Raw genomic sequence first — 21,997 nt, forward strand, 5'->3', positions numbered from 1 at the left:
CTGCTATGTATGTCCAAATAAAAGTATATATTTCATTGCCGACGGATATTAATTATACCGACGGCATACGTCCAAAGAATACCACATCACGAAATTGGAACATGATTTGGTGGTCACTGCTGTTTTCTGCGCCGAAACGATGCCATTAAGACAATAATTATTTGGTCATCAGAAGTCATCATTAGGGCCTTTATGAGATATAAAATGATTTTTGTTTTAGAAATTTATGCATAATGTGCCGACGTGGAACAATGTAATATGTTGAAAATCGTAATTTAAAGCATTTTTCAGGTGTCCAAAAATGGGCTCGAATTCTTATTACTGCTGTTAATCACAGCTCCAAAGTGGACTTGAGGATAAATAAATACATGTGGATATATTGCTGCTATGTATGTCCAAATGATAGTATATATTTTATTGCCGACGGTGTTTCAGGATGCCGACGGCATACGTCTAAAAAAGACCTCATCTCGAAATCGAAACACGTTTTGGTGATCAGTTACTGCTGTATTCTGCGTCGAAACGATGCCCTTAAGCCAATACTTTGGCAACTTAGGTCATCGTTGAGACTTTCATAATATATGAAGTGAATTAATTTACAGCAATGTATGCAAAATGTGTCTACGAAGAACAGTGAAATGTATTGAAAATCTTAATTTTAAGCAATTATTAGGTGTCCGAAAATGGGCTCGAATCTTTGTTACTGCTGTAATTCACAGCGTCCATGAGGACTTGAGGATGAATCAAACTATGTGGATATATTGCTGGTATGTATGTCCAAAAAAAAGTACATATTGCATTGCCGGTCGATTTTCAGGATGCCGACGGCATACGTCGAAAAAACGCCTCATCACAAAATTGAAACATATTTTGGTGCTTAGATGCTGCTGTATTCTGCGCCGAAACGATTCACATGAGACACGATTTGGTCTCCTAAGGTCATTGATGAAGTCTCTTTTATATACAAAATAAAATTAGTTTTAGCAGTTTATGCTTGATATTACTTCGAAGAAGGGCAAAATCTGTTGAAAATCGTAATTTCAAGCATTTTTCAGACGTCCAAAAATGGGCTCGAATCCTTGTTACTGCTGTTATTCACAGCGTCCTGAAGGACTTGAGGATAAATAAAACCATGTGGATATATTGCCTGTTCATATGTTCAAATGATAGTATATACAACATTGCCGGCGGATTTAAAGAATGCCGACGACATACGTGCAAAGAAGACCTCATCTGTAATCTGGAACAGTTTTGGTGGTCAGTTACTGCTGTATTTTGCGCCAGAACGATCCCCCTAAACCATTATTTAATCATCGCCTTTATGAGATATAAAATGAATTTAGTTTTAGCAATTTACGCAATATGTGACGACGAAGACCAATGTAATGTGTTGAAAATCGTAATTTCAAGCATTTTTCAGGTGTCCGAAAATTGGCTCGAATCCTTGTTACTGCTGTAATCCACAGCGTCCAGGAGAACATGAGGATGAATTAAATTATGTGGATATATTGCTGGTATGTATGTCCAAATAAAAGTACATATTGTATTGCCGAACGATATTCAGGATGGCGACGGCATACGTCGAAAGCACGCCTCATCACAACATTGAAACATATTTTGGTGCTTTGATGCTACTATATTCTGTGCCGAAACGATGCACATGAGACACGATTTGGTCTCCTAAGGTCATTGATGAAGTCTCAATTATATACAAAATAAAATTAGTTTTAGCAGTTTATGCTTTATATTACTGCAAAGAACGGTAAGATCTGTTGAAAATCGTAATTTTAAGCATTTTTGAGATGTTCAAAAATGGCCTCGAATCCTTGTTACTGCTGTAATTTACAGCGTCCTGAAGGACTTGAGGATAAATAAAACCATGCGGATATATTGTTTGTTCATATGTTCAAATGATAGTATATACAACATTGCCGGCGGATTTGAAGAATGCCGACGACATACGTCCAAATAAGACCTCATCTGTAATTTGGAAAATGTTTAGATTGTCAGATATTGCTGTATTCTGCGTCAAAACTATGCCCTCAAACCATTATTTGGTGATCTAATGTCATTGTTGAGGCCTTTATGAGATATAAAATGAATTTAGTTTTAGCAATTTATGCAATATGTGCCGACGAAGAACAATGAAATATGTTGAAAGTCGTAATTTCAAGCATTTTTTCATGTATTCGAAAATGGGCTCTAATCCTTGTTACTGCTGTAATTCACAGCGTCCAGGAGGACATGAGGATAAATCAAACTATGTGGCTATATTGCTGGTATGTATGTCCAAATAAAAGTACATATTGCATTGCCGGTGGATTTTCAGGATGCCGACGGCATACGTCGAAAAAACGCCTCATCACGAAATTGAAACATATTTTGGTGCTTAGATGCTGCTGTATTTGTCGCCAAAACGATGCACATGAGACACGATTTGGTCTCCTAAGGTCATTGATGAAGTCTCTGTTATATACAAAATAAAATTAGTTTTAGCAGTTTATGCTTGATATTACTGCAAAGAACGGTGAAATCTGTTGAAAATCGTAATTTCAAGCATTTATCAGACGTCCAAAAATGGGTTTGAGTCCTTGTTACTGCTGTAATTCACAGCGTCCTGAAGGACTTGAGGATTAATAAAACCATGTGGATATATTGCTTGTGCATATGTTCAAATGATAGTATATGCAACATTGCCGGTAATGAAGTATTTCGACCCCCATAGAATAACGACCCCCGGTCATTATTCTATAGAAAATGTGACTCCTTTCCTGTAAAATATTGACTCCACTTATAAAAAACTGACTTCCTTTGAAAACTCTATAAAATAACGACTCCCCGGTCATTATTCTATAAAAAAAAACTGACCCCTCCAAGTAAAATACTGACTCCCTAAAGATGACTCCCTTCGAAACTCATAGAATAACGACCCCGGTTATTATTCTATAGAAAAAGTGACTCCTTCCATGTAAAATACTCACTGCCGAAATTACTACATTCGAACTCTCATACAATATCGATTCCCGGACATTATTCTATTTAAAAAAATTACTCTTTCCGTGTAAAACACTGGCTCCTAAAAAGACTTTCGACGATAATATGTATTAAAAAGTGATCCCCACCAAATCTAACGGACAATTTTACTAGATCTACAACACTAATACCATCCATTGCCAATAGTTAACATTTTGATTGTACTACTACTAGTGGTGCCGCTACTTCTATTGCTATTACTACATGTACTTCTTCTTCTTCTTCTACTACTACTTCTTCTACTACTACTGCTACTACTGATACTACTATACCTGCTTCCACTAATACGTCTTGTACATCTACTTCTTCTTCTCCTGCTGCTTTTGTTGCTGTCACTTATTCCTCTGGTGCTGCTGCTACTGCAACTGCCACTACCACTACTACTACTACTACTACTACTTTCTATTGTTGCCGCTACCGTATTTTACTGCCACTGCTAAGTATTGCAACTTCTATTAATACTAAGTTCTATGCTAGCAGTTTCTTGTGCAGTTTTCTTATGAAGAATTACTTCATACCGAAGTTTGCAGGGATTATTGACACTGGTGTGTTTTGTGAACGTATTATGAATTGTTATTTTCCTGAAGAAAATGTATACACCAAGATACAGCGTCTAGAAATAGAATCCCTTTTCCCGTTACGGAATGCTCTGAATTCTGTGTCAAGTGATGGTATCTGTGGCTAATGGTCAAACGGAAGGACGGACGGACGGACGGATATGGGCAAATCTATATGCCCCCCTTCCCCGAGTGGGGGCATCAAAATGCAGCAATTAGGCCTTAGATACTTGAGTTATCACTAAATTTGACCAAATGACCGGGGGTCGTTTTTTTATGGGAGTCAATATTCTTCGTGCGGTTCAGTTTACTTCACGTGGGGGAGTCATAGTACTATGATCTGGAGGTCATAATATTATGACCGAGGGGTCACTTTTTCTATAGAATAATGACGAGCGAGGGGTCATTATTCTATGGGGGTCGAAATACTTCATTGCACCGGCAATGCAATATGTACTTTTATTTGAACATACATACCAGCAATATATCCGCATAGTTTGATTCATCCTCAAGTCCTTATGGACGCTGTGAATTACAGCAATAACAAGGATTCGAGCCTATATTCGAACTCCTAAAAATTGCTTAAATCAAGATTTTCAATACATTTCATTGTTGTTTGTCGGCATATGATGCATTTTAAAAATGCTAAAACTAAATTCATTTTACATCTCATAAAGTCCTCGTCAATGACCTAAGATGATCAAATATTGGTTTCAGGGTAACTATTCGGTGCAGAATACAGCAGCAGTAAAGAAATAACGCATTTGTGTTGATTTGTACCAATCAGAGTGGAAAATACTCAGTATTGCAATACTAGCAGAAACATCCTAAAATTTTAATTACAGCCACAAGAAGTAGTATACGTTATATAATCTTGCGTTGCCTTGTTACATAGTCACAAAAGTAGTAAGCTCTTCTTTAAGGTGGTTGATCAGATTTTGATTTGGTAATGGATTTGGTCAAATATTTAACAAATGATCGATTACACTTATTTGTGTTCACTGCAGGCTAATTACATGCTTGAATTTCACAGTAGGTATATTTGACCAACAGAAGATAGATATTTTAGCATATGTATAAATTTAATACACACATCTGCCCATAAAATCAAATGAATATAAGAACTATTGTATTTTATTTGTCAAATATTTACATTGATATATATATATTTTTAGCCGAAATTCGTTAGAAATGCAACTTTGTAAAATGAATATTACCTCCCTTTAACTGTTTTTGAGAAAAAAAGAAGACGCTTCTATAAATAACATTTTAACACGACGCAGGAAGAGACAACTCCTGTGATCAGTTGATTGTGTTTCCATTACCAAATTTGTACTTCCTTGTCGCTTTTTTTTGTAGTGTATTGATGACGCTTCAAAAATATCCTATTCTCATTTTTTATTACTAAATTATTAAATAGATCTACATGTATAATTTATTATTAAACTGTCTTTATACAGCAGGGTCACATGTTTTTTTATGTAAACGGACTGGACTGCATGGTGTGGTGATCACAATTTGCTGTCCAGTAAAGTGTTTTGCCTGCTTATCTGTCAAACAATTTGTATAAGATTAAAACATATCTATGTGATAAGATATTTTCTTCACCGTGTTTTCCTAACTTAGTCTTTTTCTATTTCTGGTGCATGCTTAGGACTATTGTGAGTATTTCATCAGGCAAGTTTGCTCAGAAACATCAACTTGTACACATATAATTACTACCATTCATAACATGTTTCGTTTTCCGAACAATCTGTTGACACTCAGTAGTCGTCATCCGTTCTTTATTTCATGAAAACGACGTTCAGCATGAGAATGTTTGAAACCTTTACGCCAATTTCATCTAGATAAAATGACTGTACAGACTAACCAATCGCGGACTTTCCTAAGAGTGGAACTGTAGGTACGCAAAGCTGTTTTGCATGTGCCGAAACTCGGGAAGAGAACTTGGGACAACTTGCTACCTGCGGCATTGGGTTGACACTCAAAAGTCTTCAGTGATGGCAGGTTCCTTACATTTATTTTTGAGGCGGTAACATCCAAGACCAACTCCAAACATCATTACGATGACGATCACGAACACAAACAGCCGTAATGTGACTAAGTATACATCATATGAAAGCAAACATTGAAAATCCATATGTCCGCTATATCAACAAGGCAACAAATAATTGTTAAAGTTCTGGAAAATTGTAGATCTAGATAAATACCAAAGACAAATATCCTACAGTAAAAGCCACGTGGAATGAATACAGGCCCCTAAAACAACACAGCGTATTTAGGAACGTGTGAATGACTGGCATTTACACAAATATATAGGCATGGTAAAACATCAAACAAAAGGGCGAAACAAACAAACAAACAAAGGAAACAGTGAGACACCAACCTTGGGTTCGATCTACTATTTCTTCATATAGAAGTAAAATTTAGGGTAGCTGTATTATACCAGTATTACTAGAATTATTTGCACGAAGTTCATGTGAGAGGGAAAAATAGGGCACTAGGTCATGATGGGTTAAGTGGTAGTATTGGACTGGGAATTCATGGCATGGTTTCGTGTTTAGGGCACGCTTGATATATAGCCGCGTGTTTATGGCACGCTTGATAGCCGCTTGTTTAGGGCATGCTTGATCATCTCTGCTTCGTTTAGCAATGGCTCTATAGGGATGGACTACACAGTGTCAGACTCTGTGCTTTATTTGTCTCTGAATGCTGATCTTGTTTGGGAAAGGGAATTGGAACAGCTAAATTGTTAGACATACATTCGTATTGCGATACGTCTGATATTTTTAATCTTTATTGACCCGGTCGGTATCATCAGAATGAATCCTTTAAACTCCAAGACCTTAATATATGTAATAACGGAGCATTTTCCCATTCAATAACTGTTACATTATAGAACTGAATCATGGAACACCAGTACAACTAACACTACATGTAGATTGAATGATCTGACAGTAAACACAGAACACAGAATATGTCTTTGTATTTTATTACGAAATTACTAATTACATGCAATATTCCTATTACCAATGTTTATTATAGTATATACATTTTTCCTGTACATGGTTACTTTTTATACAAAGTGTACATTTACATAAAAGACAATGACCTCCTACAGTGGCGCACCTCGACTGAACGTGTCACGCGTCGTCGCATAGGTTCCGTATTTGTTGTTCAAATAGTATCGCTCTTGACCTCCAATTATGTTCATATGTATAACTGTCATGTAATCAGTATTTGTGTCAGTGAACAACTTTGTGTCATATGTCGCATACTCGTTGAACTATAAATTTATATATGCTTGTACATGCAAATAGTTAAAAAAACAGAAGACAAACACTCTAACATACGACTGTCTGTTGTATTCGTTACTGTCTTGAGCAAGTGAAAACTGTTTTCTTGGCATGATAGTATATATAGCAACTTGGTTTTGCAGTTTTTGTATTTCTTTCGTTTCCTTTCTCCGGTCCGTGTTTGAAGCAAGATTTCAAATAGAAGCTACGTACATCTTCAGCTGAGAGAGAAGAGAAGAAACTGCTAACAATGAAATTTTTTCAGACTGGTTGCCAATGGACAGCAACGACATTGTTTTTCAGGTTCTTGTATTTATTGCGGGAAATACACCAACGTACCCACACAACAACAACCACAACTATGAGAGCCCCAATGAAAAGGGCTAACGGAATCAACCAGTCTTCAGCGCTGGAATCCTTTGGTAGTCGTTCTTCTGTAATAAATATGCGGACAACCGTTTGTTGAAAATAAAACTAACAGCTGTATTTAAATTTACTTAATTGCTAAAATGATTGATTTAATTAGGATTTGTTCAGCACAATATTGGACATTAATATTTGAAAGAAAATACATACTGAAATTAAAAACAAAATCTATATTAGGCCTAAAAAATCTTTGTTTCCGGTAACATGCTCAAAAAATTGGGTAGGTAGGTCGGATTTATTTTTTTTTGGGGGGGAGGGGGATTGTTTTTTATCAAGTGAGACTTTTTGGAAATTATTTGTGTGTCAAAGAATGAATACAAATAAGGTGGTTACGCCTTTAGAGCATCATTAAGTTGATCTTCAACTTCACTGGCCATGTTTAAAGCATAAAAATGCAGTTTTGCAACTTTTTGTTAAAAACTTGAAAAAAAATCTCCAAGGCCGTAAAAATAGTTAGGGTCGGGCCAAACATTTAGAATAGGTCGGGATACCGGAAACACAATTTTCTTACGCTTTATCTAATATCGAAGGTCAAATGTTTTGGATATCTGTAAGTTATCATATTTACCTGTTTTTCCGTATGTACCAATACGCCTACCGATGTTATTGACCAAATTGCCAATTCCAGAGTCCATTCTCTGAAAATTAATTTTAAGAAAATGTGTCTACGAAGACGTGCAAATACATACCAAGACAGTAATAAAATGACCAATAATTAGATTTGCAGAAAGTAAAACACATCGCCAACGTTAAAGAGGAGAAATATAAACGCATAGACTTCATTTAACTGTTAAATGTTGTGTTTTAACATTTGAAAATTTGTTTTCAAATTAGAATTTTATGAGTTAAGTGAACCTACCTAACACTATACAATCAGGATTTGTCCGTTCGGCACGGAATTTAGCCCGCTGTAAACCGGAAATGGAAAAATTACCCTAACACCGGATCCATTTCCGTTTCCCCTCACGTGACATCCACGCCTTCTTCAGTTTTTAGCTAGCAGGGTACACTTTCGAATTTTGGCCCCCGTCAATATTTGTTATAAAGAGAACATCGTGATTTTGGATGTCTGTAAATTAAGGTGAGAGATAATGATTATTAATTCTTTAGAAAATTTATACAGCCGATACATGTAAAATTCTGATGTCAGTTGGAAAACTAACTGCTGGTAGCTTTGTATGATCAATGAGACACCATTTCGCGGAAAAATTCAATTCACGGAAGGGTTCTGTGCTTGTTGATTGATACTCAGGAACATTTTCGTTATTTTCCGAAAAAACGAGCTGGATGGGCCCCCATTCCGTTTATGTCCTGACGTTCAGTAAGGACTATTAAATTAAGAAATGCAATAAAATTCGACAGTGTTCTTGCAGCGGGATCATTGTAGACTGTTCAAAAGGTGCAAAATTGATGATTTTGGCACGCTATTTTTCATGGATGATGTAAACCTTTCGCTTTGATAACTTTCTTTATTCTTGTATGAGAATCCCGATCTTGCCATTAATTAAAAGCACAAAACATGCACGCAATTTATAAAATAGCCACCCAAATTTTGCTCATAGGGGAAGTGCAATATTGCGACGCGCTACATGTAAGACCGTCCGTGCCCAAAATTTTCGCATCTAAGTGTACCTTGCTACCTTATACGGCGTGAAGCAGTTGCTTTGGCAACTAATATGAGGGGAGGTGGGAGGGAAATATATATTGTATAGTGTTAGGTAGGTTCACTTAACTCATAAAATTCTATTTTGAAATCAAATTTTCAAATTTCATTTCGTTAAGTCTCACCTACCTAACACTATACAATCAGGATTAATTAGATTACAAAGTAATATATGGTGGATGGGATATTAGTTACCCAAAAATGATTTTTTTTTACAAATAATTTCATAAAATAATGAGATAACTCACCATAAATGAGTCTTCATCTGTGTTATTGTTGGATCTATAATCCAAGCTGACATAAATACCATATAATATAAACATCCCTCCTGTACAATCTCTAGTATTATGTACACATTATACACTTATCTATATAATCTTCTTGATATATGAAAAATTCATATTCCAGCAGCCCGCCGGAAGATATAACCCACAATATTATATCAGTTTGAATGTTCATTCTGTAAACATTCAAAATTTACCCTTTAAACTGTCTCATACATATCTGTTGAAATGTTTATTCTTTAAACATTTAAAACCTCTAGATTTAACTGTCTAATATAATGTTTCACAAAAGTGGTCTCGCGGGACCAATCAGCGGACTCCATGATTTGCTCCAAGGGAGCCCCTTTAAACAAAGCCCATGAAGGACCAATACTTCTGGTAGAGTGTGCAGTAACATGTCCTAAAGACTTATTGCACAATTCATAGCACAATTTGATTGTGCTGATTATCCATCTCGAAACTGTTTGCGTCGATACTGGACGATGAGGTTTATTTATTGCAAGAAACAATTTCAATGTATCTGCCTCTGAGTCAGATCTGAACTGTTCTGTTTTCCTTAAATAATAAGTCAAAGCCCTTTTTGGATCAAGTCGTTTATCCCCTGTAAATTTTGGAACAAAAATGCGTGTTTTAACATGACTGGGCCTGTCAGTTTTTGATAATTCAGTCCGAAGAAATGAAATACCGTTTCTTTGAACATTTAGAAATTGTTCTCCCAGTTTCAGCTGTTGAATATCACTAAATCTTTGAAATGTGGTAATAGCAATCAAAAAACAGGTCTTCCATGTGATGTGTTTCAAAGAAGCATCCCGCATTGGTTCAAATGGAGCCCGTTTCAAGAAACCTAAAACAGAAAGTAAATCCCATTCAGGTACAAGTTTCTTTTTAGGGGGACGTTCATTGAAAATAGCTTTCAGTATGCGTGTAATAGTTGCATTTTGTCCGACAAGTTTGCCGTCAAAAGGTGGAAGAACTGAACTAAGCATTGACCTGTAGCCATTAATTGTCCTATATTGTAGTCCTTTCTCATAAAAAAGATAGGATAAAAAATCACCACAGTCTATCAAAGATGCCTCATAAGGACAGATTTGTTTCCGATTACACCAACTAGAGAATATTCTAAATTTGCTTCTGTAGTCACTTTGAGTGCCTTCTCGCCAAGATGAGGCAAGTAAGGATCTAGTGTTCTTCGAAAAGCCTTTTGATAAAAAATTTTTGTCGATAACTTCCATGCAGTCAGGTCTAGACTCTGAGGGTTTGGATGAAGAACCTTGTTCTGTCCCTGTGATAGTAGATCTGACATGCATGGTAGTTTGACAGGAGAAGCTATCAGTAATTGTAACAACTGTGGGAACCAAAACTGACGAGGCCAACATGGGGCTATTAGAATCAATGTACAGTTCTGTTGATGTTTGAGATGATACAAGATTTTGGGTACTAACTGAATTGGAGGAAAAGTATAGGCAAAAATGTTCTTCCATGATATTGAGAGAGCATCCACTGCAAATGCTTGTAGGTGTGCAATCCATAAGCAGAATATCTCTGTTTGTTTGTTCTGAAAAGTTGCAAACAGATCTATTAGGGGAGTACCCAAAATCTTGAATATCTGCTGTACTACTACCAAATTCAGGGTCCATTCGGTCTCCTGTATCAAATTTCTCGACAGTGCATCCGCTAAAAGATTCTTTTTCCCTACAATGTAAGCGGCTTTCAATTTGATGTTGTTCTGAACCGCTTACATCCACAGTGACCATGTCAAGTGGCACAGCTGTGTAGAATGGGTCCCATCCTGTTTGTTGATGTATTGTATCACAGTTGTATTGTCTGTCCTGATCAATACATTATGATTCCTGATTTTGTTCAGAAAATGTTTGATTGTGTAATAAACTGCATTTCTAAACAGTTTATATGCATCATTTTCTATGAAGGAGACCATGGACCTTGAATTGTTAGATTGTCCATGTGACCACCCCAACCCCATGTCGTACTTGCATCTGTTGTTATTATGACAAGAAAATTGTCTTTCACTAATGAGCGCCCCTTCAGAATGTTCTGATCCTGTAACCACCATTTCAAATGAATTATTAGCTCTGGTGTAACAGGAATTGGGTAAGATAAGGACATTCTTGCAGGGCTCCAATGCTGAAGTAAATGGAGCTGGATTGGCCTCATGAACAGACGGGCATATGGTATCAGTTCCAGACAAGATGCTATCATTCCCAACAATACTGAAAACATTTTTGCTGAGTTTGTTCCTTTCATGATTGACAACACTATATTCTTTCAATTTTCTAATCTTTCCAGAGTTGGAAAAACTATGCCTTTGTCCAGATGAAAATTGTACCCTATGTATGTCAAATTTTGCATTGGAACTAAATGGGATTTCTTTTTGTTCACAATGAAGCCCAGTTGAAAAAGAGTGTTGAGAATTAAAGCTCTGTCTTGAAGCAATTTTTCTCGACAAAGTTTTAGAGCTAACCAATCGTCTAGGTATGTGGAAAGTCTTACTGCCTGCTTTTTTAGAAAAGCAGCAACCACTGCCACTATTTTGGTAAAAACTCTTGGGGCTGACGTTGGGCCGAAGCATAGAGCCCGGAACTGATACACTACGTTCTGAAAAGCAAACCGCAGATATTTTCTGTGACCTTTGAAGATTTTTAGATGGAAATATGCATCTTTCAGATCTAGATTTATGGCATGATCGTCTCTTTCTACCATGTTTAGGACTTTTTGAACAGTTCCCATTTTGAAATGTACTTTTTTTAGAAATTTGTTCAATGGTCGAAGATTTATTACTGGTTTTAATTCCTGAGAGTTTTTCTTTGGAACCAGAAAAAGTGTACTGTAGAAACCTTCCTTGATAAATCATTTTGGAACTTTTTGAATAACATTTTTTTCTAAAAGATTTTCTATTTCTGTTTTTTATGAGTATAGCTTGGTTCGGCGGAACGTTTATGCTTTTTATACCAAAAAAAGGAGGTTTCTGCAGAAATTCCAACTTGTAGCCTGTTTTGATTGTATCCAGAATCCACTGGTCTGACGTTATTTTTGTCCAGGCATGATAGAAAAGAGACAATCGGCCCCCGACAGGAATATGTGGAAGTTTCGCAATTATACATACCTTGTCATTTGATTTTCCCAGTCTCCCCTTGACCGAGGAGCTGTAGACTGATTTCTTTGTACTTGTAGGGAATCTAGATTTACCCTGTTTGTAGTTGAATTTGTTGTCATCTTTTTTCGGGATTCTGTAGTTCCGAAAAGAATCTCTAAAGCCAGTAAATGAACTTTGTCTTTGATAATCATTCGATGACTGATTATCATATCTCGTTTTTTTACTTTTGAACGAGTATCAGAATGTAACTTTCTTTTGTTGTCCTTTTTCTTAAAATCTGGAATTATCTCATCGATCTGCTTCTTTTTTTCTTTGCGGTCCTTCAAAAAGGTATCAAAATCTGGACCAAATACCCCTTTGCCCGATAACGGAATATTGGCCAGATCAATAGCATCATCTAGTTCATACAACTTTGAGTCTGTCATGGCAGCTGTACGACGTATTATATGATGAAATGCTCCTGTACGTCCAAACTGATCCAACTGCTGTGTAGTCATAGCAAAAACATTCTTTACATTGGTGATAACTTTGTCTTTATCCCAATTATCTTCTACAAGAAGATCCAACAAGGTTGCTAAACTTTGCTGTACATAAGATGTCATAATAATACCCATTCTAGAAGCCTGTTGACCCTTGTAAGCAATATGTTCAATTTTCTTACACGGTTGTGTAACAAGAGAACGAGAATTATTCTTTGTGAATGAACCTTTAGCACCATAGTTCTTGATCAAACAAGATTCCAACAACTTATCTAATGGTGGAACTTGTAAGAACTCTTCTGTTTCTTCGCTTGTTGGAAAAAAGAGTCCAGATTTTCTTCTCTTCAGAAAAACATGATAAAAAACGAGGTGTCTTGGAACGTAAACTGTTTTCAATAACTTCTTTCTGAGAGTCATCAAGTTCAAGCCAATACGTTTCTCAGTTTTCTTAACACTGGCATATTCTCCAAATAAGTCTTTTAAACACTTTTTAGATTCACTAGAAAGAGTGTTATTGTCATTGGAATTACCATTACCAGAATTTTGTTTAGAAGTATTCTGATTAATAGACTGTCCAACTGCCTGCAACTCAGACAAGAAATTTTGTTCTTCTTTGTCTGATAAACTGATATTGTCACTGTCTCTAGAAACACTCGACTTTCTTGACCTAGAAAAATCACTGGATGAACTACTGTTCGATTCATAACGCCTATCCTTGCATCTACTTCTATAAGATTTCTTCTTGGGTAGAGAAGTATGTCGTCTGTGTGACATAGAGCTGTCCCGTCAGTGTGACCGGGCTCGCGAGTGTCTGTGAGATATACCCGGATGCCTGTGTCGTGATATTTCTCGTCTGTGTGACGAAGATGGATTATTTGACTTTTTAAAGTCTGATAATATTTTCTTCAGTTCATCCATGACCTGAAACTGACTACTTACATGTCCACTTTTTCCAAAAGATTCTTCGTCAGATTTTTCAATAGTTTTCCGTTTAGAAACAGATTTCTTTTTCTGTAAATCAAAATCCGAATCCGAATTTCTGTTGTCCAAAACTGGAGAACCCTTAGTCGCTACGGGCGAAACTGCGGATAACTGGTGTTTTACTTCTTCCTCAGCCAAAGTAAAACACGAAAACACAAATAAAAAATTCAAAAAAGAATCCAACAATCACTGAGAAGAGCGAACATTTTTGCATCCGACTGCTTCACGCCGAAAGACAAAACTGAAGAAGGCGAGGATGTCACGTGAGGGGAAACGGAAATGGATCCGGTGTTAGGGTAATTTATCCATTTCCGGTTTAGAGCGGGCTAAATTCCGTGCCGAACGGACAAATCCTGATTGTATAGTGTTAGGGAGGTGAGACTTAACGAAATGAAACTATATTTTCTAATTATCTTAATTATTTATTTAACGATTTACTATAAATATTGATCCAAATCATGCATTTTGTAAATAGTGTTAATTTTCTGTATTGGAAGAATCTCATTATTTTAATTATCATAATAAAACTATTTTTACCTTAACAGTCTTGTGAAGTTCAGACATTCTCGTCGGATTTATAATACTAGTATTCAGTAAATACAAGTTTTCTTCGTTTTACATCTGTTTTATGTATGTTATGAAAGTAGTGTTTTCCAATCTATATATTATAGCATACACTTTGGGGAATCACATGATCAAAATAATCTCTAAACCAAAACAAATTTATGAATAATGAGAAATAATACTGAAACAACTTTTGCAGTAACTTTAAAATATATCCTATCATATGGCAACAGAGATGTTTCTTAAAACTACATAGATTTCAAACACAATCACTATATAATTATCTAGAACACTTCAGGAAACAGAAACTTTTTTTATTTTTCTCAGTGTTTATAATTACAGGATATCTATCATTATTGTCAACTACATAATAATTTGGCAACTTTCATTAGTCATAGTTAGGCTATTTCTAAAATTCATATCTAATTCTGGTAGGAAATTTATTCATGTTCTTCGAAATTAACTTTTGTTTGGAGATTAAATTTTAAACCAATGTAAACATTGTTACAAAGGTATAAAAATATAGTAAATAACGATGGGATTCCGCTATTATTCATAGGCAGTTACTATATACTTCCTGTTCTGCTGACACAGTTAAAGTCATATGATGCTATACATAGCAGATTTTAAAACGTAAATAAATACAAAAATAAGACTAGATCATTCCAAAGTCAAGGACATCGAGCTATAAATAGAACCGACTACAAACACCGAATACACTGGTTATTATCAACTTTACACAGTCAGGAGAATGTCTGTTAGTCACTAATTAGTTTCTTTTTTAACTAAACTCGAAGGATAGGAAGCGTTGGCATAGATCTGCGTCTGCGTCCCGTTTTGGTTAAGATTTTTGTCTCGGTAAATCTGAGTGCTCACTGTGATGATTAGACATAAACTGCACAGCTGTAACTTTTATGAAGTTGTGCCATATTTTTTTTCGACTAAGCAGTATTTGACTAAGATTTTACATGCAAGATGGTGTTTCAGAAGCCACTATTGGGAATGAATTGAAACTTCATACACTTATTTACTGTGACGGTCTGGCATGAAATGCAAAGATTTGCCTTTTCTCTAAGTAGTGATCCTTTTACTACATAGCAAGTTTTGTTATGTTTTGGTATGCCAGCTGATATCAGTGGAACTGTGGGAATATGATATGCATTATTCAATTTCCATAACTCTTTTTAGCTTTTTTTCACAAAAATATGCTCCCTTTTCGTCTTTCACTTTTGTTGTTGACAAGGTTTTTCGTCCTCAGTGGGAAGCCAGTGGGTTTTGTTCCCTTCAACTGACTGGTACATGTACACTAGTTAGCATCTTCGTACACTTATCGGCATAGAAAACGCAAATCATTTTTAAAAAATAATCAACTTTTATTCAACGTAAATATTTAGTAACATCTCTTGACACTAAGTTGCATCTAACTTAGCAAAAAGAATATTTTTCAAATCAACAGGATTTTGCTCTGTCTTTGGTCAGTATGCCGTCCTTTCAGGTGTGAATTCAACACTTTCTTAGTGTCTTCTCAATAACGAAAATGCGGTGTTTTTTAAGAACCGTCCTAAAATATTCATTTGCGGGTGTTTGGCAGAGATTTCAGCAAACTGAGCATATTTTCCAGCAGGGTTTTCCCTTGGTGCATATACATACATATGTATTTGTTTAATTATCTGTTTATTTATTTATTTATTTCGTTGCGGTCTCTCTCACAACGAGTCTGTCATTCATACTTGATAGCTGCCATTCGTTCTTTTAATTCGCTTTCACGAAGACGACAGTTGATTAAAACATTGAAGCCACTTGTCATTTATAGACACGTAGAATGTGCAATGATGATATCTCTATCATAGATTCTCATCAGAGTGGAAATCAAAGAGCAACCATGCATTTGTGCCGCCATTTAGGGTCGGTGACTTGGGACTGCTTGCTTCCTGCGGTCATAAGTTGATATTCATAGGTCGTCAATAATGGCCGGTTCCTTACAATTGTTCCTGAGGCGGTAACACCCAAGACCTACACCGAACATGATCACAACAATTAATGCGAACGTGAATAACCGCAATATGACAAAGTGGACATCATCTGAAAGCAAATGCAAAGCATATAGATGGTTAAAATAAACAAAACACCAATTGTAATGGAAAGAAACAAAACACCAATTGTAATGGAAAGAAACTTCGTAGCTCTTGTTCTAAAACGTATCTAGTAAAGCCTCAATCTTACATTTGTTTTACCAACGTTGCTTATATGTACTTAACCTTTAAAATCCTTTTCTTTTAGATATTAAATTGATAGCTTATTTAACAATACAAGTACCTGTATCAGCTTCTGTTGAATGCTCTGTCAGGTTTGTGACCTAGAAATAAAAAAAAATGTTTCTAGCTTTCTCAAATATTTTCTGAAATACATCGATGCATATCCTGATAAACTCACTGTTTTACGGTGGTTTTAATAACTATTGTCAGTGAGTTTAAAGAGAATGCACATGACACTTTTTGTGTCAGTTGGTTAAAATAACTTACAACAAACGTGCTAAGGATTTCTTAGCAGAACAAAAAACTAGTAAAATGTACATATGTTTTTCAATGATCAGATATCAACTGATCCTTCAAAGCGCTGTGTTGGTAACATGCATGGGTTAATTTGAATCGACATCAAATAAAATGAAAATCTGGTTGTTTGACATTCCCTTCATTTATTGCATCTTTGCACTCGGGGAAAGAAAGCTCAGTCGGCACAGCATCGGAACGGTATTCCGAGGCCCCAGGTTCGAGTCCCGGTCTGGCTGCACATTTTTCTCACCCTGTGACATCTATTCCATCCATGAACACATTTGACAAGTTAACCCTTACCCTGCTAAATTTCTATAATGAACTTGTACGTCTTCCAATTTGGACAGTACCATTAGTGCTTACCAAAAGATACTGACTGACTGACGAACAGTCACGCGCAGATCATGATCAGACTGCATGGATGTGCAGGCTGATCATGATCTACACTGGTCGCAAAGGCAGAACCAATCGTATCCAGCATGATAAGGGAAAGGGTCTTTTAAGATTTTTATGTTCGACTACTCATTTTAAGTACAGCGTTCTTTTTGTTGCTTTTTTTTGTAGTTTTATTTAAAGTATGTTAAATACATCATGAACCCATCTATAATTTGTTGTATTCTGTAATTAGCTTTAAAACAGACTAATAGGCTAAAATACCAAAACTCTTAGATAATTTTAGAGTTTCAGTGGTATAAAATGAACATATATTAAGTCAAATTGTGATTTCAATTTTTTATATCAAATTTGCTTACTTCAGTCTTTTGAATGTTTACTGTTATCATATGTGTTTTCTTGCCAGTAGATTTTAACTGTATTATGTGCATGAGAAATAATTCAAGGTCTGATAACTGTTCATGAGAAATAATTCAAGGTCTGAAAAACTGTTCATTTTGTAGAAACAATGCCACAATACACATAGAGAGTATTTCAAAATTTTCGATTTTATTCATATTGTAAAATTATTAATTATGACCACAAATATTCACCATTCGCCCTCCACCTCTGATCCAGGTGGGGAAGTTGGCAGGTACTTACAGAAAACAGGTTTGTACTGGTACAGAATCCAGGAACACTGGTTAGGTTAACTGCCCGCCGTTACATGACTGAAATATTAGTACTGTTGAAAAACGGCGTTAAACCCAAAACAAACAAACATAAAATATCAAATATGTTTCACCAACCTGCAAAGTTCCATTGGGCGCTGTGTTATTTAAAATATGTAAGAAATTCCAATTCTCTGTAGAATCTGCAACTGGATTCATATTATAAGTAAAATATGTAGATCTACCTCGTCTTGATTTATCAACAGTATCTTGAAATTTTAAATTACATATGTATTAGGTAAGTACAAACAAAATTTCGTCATGCTGGCATGCAATTTTATCCGGAAGTACGGCAGAAATGTAAATAGATTTTCTAAATATAGACGCCGATAACAATATTCTATATATAGGGGAAACGTATTGTTTGGGTACAGGTAATGGAGCATGTATCTGAAATTTGTTTTTTGTTTTACATATTGATAATATGCACTTTTCAAAGAAATTTATGTAGTTACTACACGAGTGTTTTATAGATTGAAACAAACTTTCTGTTGTCTTTAATTCATATTTAGAATTATAAAATACTATACATGTACACTTTCTTAATTATGAAGGAAAGTGGTCTATAATTATAATTACCTTTCGTAGCGGCAGAATTATTTACTATTCTAGACCTGGTTGCCAAATACAGGTATACTTAATACTGCGTAAATACGAAGTAAATATACTTCCGTCATAATACAATCTGTCATAATACAATCTAATTTTAGAAACAAATAATACATGGAAATTTTAACTGCCGTACTTATTTTTCTTCCTTGTCTTTAACTCACTGTATAAAAATACAACTTTGCCACCTTCCAAGCCAGAGATATTATAAACGTTGAAGTTTATTTTTTAATGAAATACTATTTTCATCCTTTACTGAACTATTTATCTTTAGATATTAACTGTAGATTTAGAAAATTAACAACAAAATGTAATGCACTTGACTAACTGTGTTAACTAGCAGTGTATGAAGTACTGAATCACAGCTAAATGTCATTTTAGTGTCAGTCAGAGCTAGTAAGTTAGCTAGTGAATAAGTTATCTAGTAAGCTATTATTAAAGGCACTGGCCTCCAGATCAGTTTGGCTAAAATAAATATTGTTCTTTCATAATGAAGTTTGGTTATATTATGAACATTAGAATATGAGCTTTTGTTTCTAAACTATTTTAAAAAGGCCAAATCAAGAATAAAAGACGACCGCGTCGAGAATCGAACACGGGCCGCCGCAGCAATAAAGAAATTTTCCGCCGTCGCTACCAATAGCGCTAGGGAGGATTTAGTGTTCAATGCCCGTTAAATATACTATTAATAATTGAGGCATTTTACCTTGAGTAAAGCGTTACAAACGCTTTTCGATTTTCAACATAAAAATTAGTAAAAAACAACTAATTCTCATGTGTTTCTGTAACATATGGTTTGTCAGTAATTAAGTTTTAAAGCATTCTTAAGAAATATTATGCAAAAATATCACTGCATGCTGCTTAAGTACATACATTATAGTAACGAAAAGGCCTCCATGTGGCTATTTGATGTAATTATTGACATCATAATGTTCTCATACCGGTCCGCGCGTCAGCCGCTCAGAATATACAACACTTGACTTCCTTTCTTTACTTAATAGACGAAAAAATTTAGATATTTTTTTTTTAAATATTATATCACTCGGTTTGCGCCTTCGTGATATCTTTCCTTCGAAGCTGAACTCGACACATTGATTTGATTCTGAATCAACGACAAAATCACTATTCTTAAAAACAAATATAATAAAAACGAATTGTCACCACTAACATTGTAACGACATCTGAGACCAATAAATATTGCAAAGAACCCGTAAACAACTTTAATGACAACTGAAAGGAATGGGAATAATCTAGAAAAAAAAAATAATTTAAGACTTGTGTAAAGAAATAACGCATTTTGCGTTGATTTGTACCATTCAGAGTGAAAAAAAAATCAGTATTGCATTACTTGCAGAAACATCCTAACACAAGAAGTAATATACCCATAAGTTAAATATTCTTGCGTCGCCTTGTTACATAGTCACAAAAGAAGTAAGCCCTCCTTAATTAAAGGTGGTTAATCAGATTTTGACCTAGTAATGAATTTGGTCGAAAGTTTAACAAATGATCGATTTAATACACTTATTTGTGTTCACTGAAGGCTAATTACATGCTAGAATTTCACTGCATTTGAATTTTCTATCTGAGTTGCCCAACAATAGATAGAGTTATTTAAGCATATGTATAAATTTAATACACAAACCTGCCCATGAAATTAAATGAATATAAGAACTATTGTAATTTATTGTCAGATATGTACATATATTATTACTATATAATAGCCGACATTAATTAGAAATGCAACTTTGTAAAATGAATATTACCTCCGTTTACCTATATTTGTTGCGCAACCAGGATAGAAACCAGGAAATAAATGAATTCTACAACTACACAATGTTTTACAACTTGTCTTTTGGTAGCTATCAAATGCAAATGCGAATTTAGAAATTGTCAGTACTACACTTTTTGAAAACTTTCATGTTAGTTAAAGGGCAGTAATTACAAAATTTCATAAAAATAATAAAATATACATTTCTGATAGGAACCTAACTCTGTTAAATAGGGTCTTTTGGTTGTTTTATCTTTAGCCTGCTGGCCTCAAGTGATTTTGCCTTTGCGACCATTGCAGACCAAGATCAGCCTGCACTGATCATGATCTGCACTGTTCGGTATTAAGTCAGTAAGTTTTCAGTGGTGAACACCCCTTGAATAATAAGTGGCATTGTCCAAATTGAATGATGGACCGGTCCATTTCAGAAATTTAGCAGGGTAAAGGTTAGATAAATATCTCACTGAACATATACTAAATATGAAAAATGTCATACAATGTTGTCCAAATGTGATTGACCACCTCAAACAACTTTCGCAGGTCAAAAAGGAATTGCAATCAAGATACATTGTTTAGGAAAAAGAAAACGCTGTTCTATAAATAACATTTTAACACGACGCAGTAAGAGACAACTCAACTGACCAGTGGTCGAACAATTGTGTTGACATTAACAAATGTGTACTTCCTTGTCGGCTTTCAGGTGGTGTTTTGATGACGCTTCAAAAATACCTTATTCTCATTTTTATTAATGAATTATGGAATAGATCTACATGTATAATTTATTATTAAACTGTCTTTATACAGCATGGTCACATGTTTTTGTATAAACGAACTGGACTGCATGGTGTGGTGATGACAATTTGCTGTCCAGTTAAGTGTTTTGTCCATGCAATATGCTTTCTGCTTATCAGTCTGACATTTTGTATTGGATGTAAACACATCTATGTGATAAGCTATTTTCCCCACCGTGTTTCCTCAGTCTGTTTCTACTTCTGGTGCATGCTTTGTGCATAAGGCATATTTTGAGCATATCATCAGGAAAGTTTTGCTCATAAACATCAACAACACGTACACATATAATTACTACCATTCATAACATGTTTTGTTTTCCGAACAATCTGTTGACACTCAGTAGTCGTCATCTGTTCTTTATTTCATGAAAACGACGTTCAGCATGAGAATGTTTGAAACCTTAACGCCAAATTTCATCTAGACAAAATGACTGTATAGATTAACCAATCGCGGACTCTCCTGAGGGTGGAACTGGTGGTACGCAAAACTGTTTTGCCTGTGACGTGCCGAAACTCGTGGAAGGTAACTTCAGACGTTTTGCTACCTGCGGCCTTCGATGACACTCAAAGGTCGTCATTGATTGCAGGTTCTTTACATTTATTTCTGATGCGGTAACATCCAATACTAACTCCAAACATCATCACTACGACGATCACGAACACAAACAGCCGTAATGTGACTAAGTGTACATCATCTGAAATCCATATAGATCTACATGTCCAAAAAATAATTGTTAAAGTTCTGGAAAATCTAGTAAAATAACAAAGACAAATATCCT

The 21,997-nt window shown here is 35.3% G+C and overlaps 1 protein-coding gene across 14 annotated transcripts in view; it reads right to left on the reverse strand.

Annotated features, from left to right (window-relative positions):
• The window catches only part of LOC123557756 (uncharacterized), a 42,781-nt gene extending 21,749 nt beyond the window's left edge, over positions 1–21,032 (reverse strand). For 2 of the 14 annotated variants that reach the window (XM_053525601.1, XM_053525600.1), the window contains exons 1-3: positions 12,381–14,361; positions 8,172–8,381; positions 7,881–7,950 (exon numbers count right to left, since the gene is read on the reverse strand). In XM_053525601.1, coding sequence (XP_053381576.1) covers positions 8,342–8,381; positions 12,381–13,624 — 1,284 coding nt within the window. In that variant the 5' untranslated portion in view covers positions 13,625–14,361 and the 3' untranslated portion in view covers positions 7,881–7,950; positions 8,172–8,341. The other 12 variants (XR_008367499.1, XR_008367500.1, XR_008367501.1 and 9 more) reach the window with 12 other exon arrangements.
• Between the last annotated feature and the right edge of the window lie 965 nt (positions 21,033–21,997).

The sequence above is a fragment of the Mercenaria mercenaria genome, chromosome 15, assembly GCF_021730395.1.
Source record: "Mercenaria mercenaria strain notata chromosome 15, MADL_Memer_1, whole genome shotgun sequence".
In the NCBI taxonomy this organism is placed as follows: Eukaryota; Metazoa; Mollusca; class Bivalvia; order Venerida; family Veneridae; genus Mercenaria; species Mercenaria mercenaria.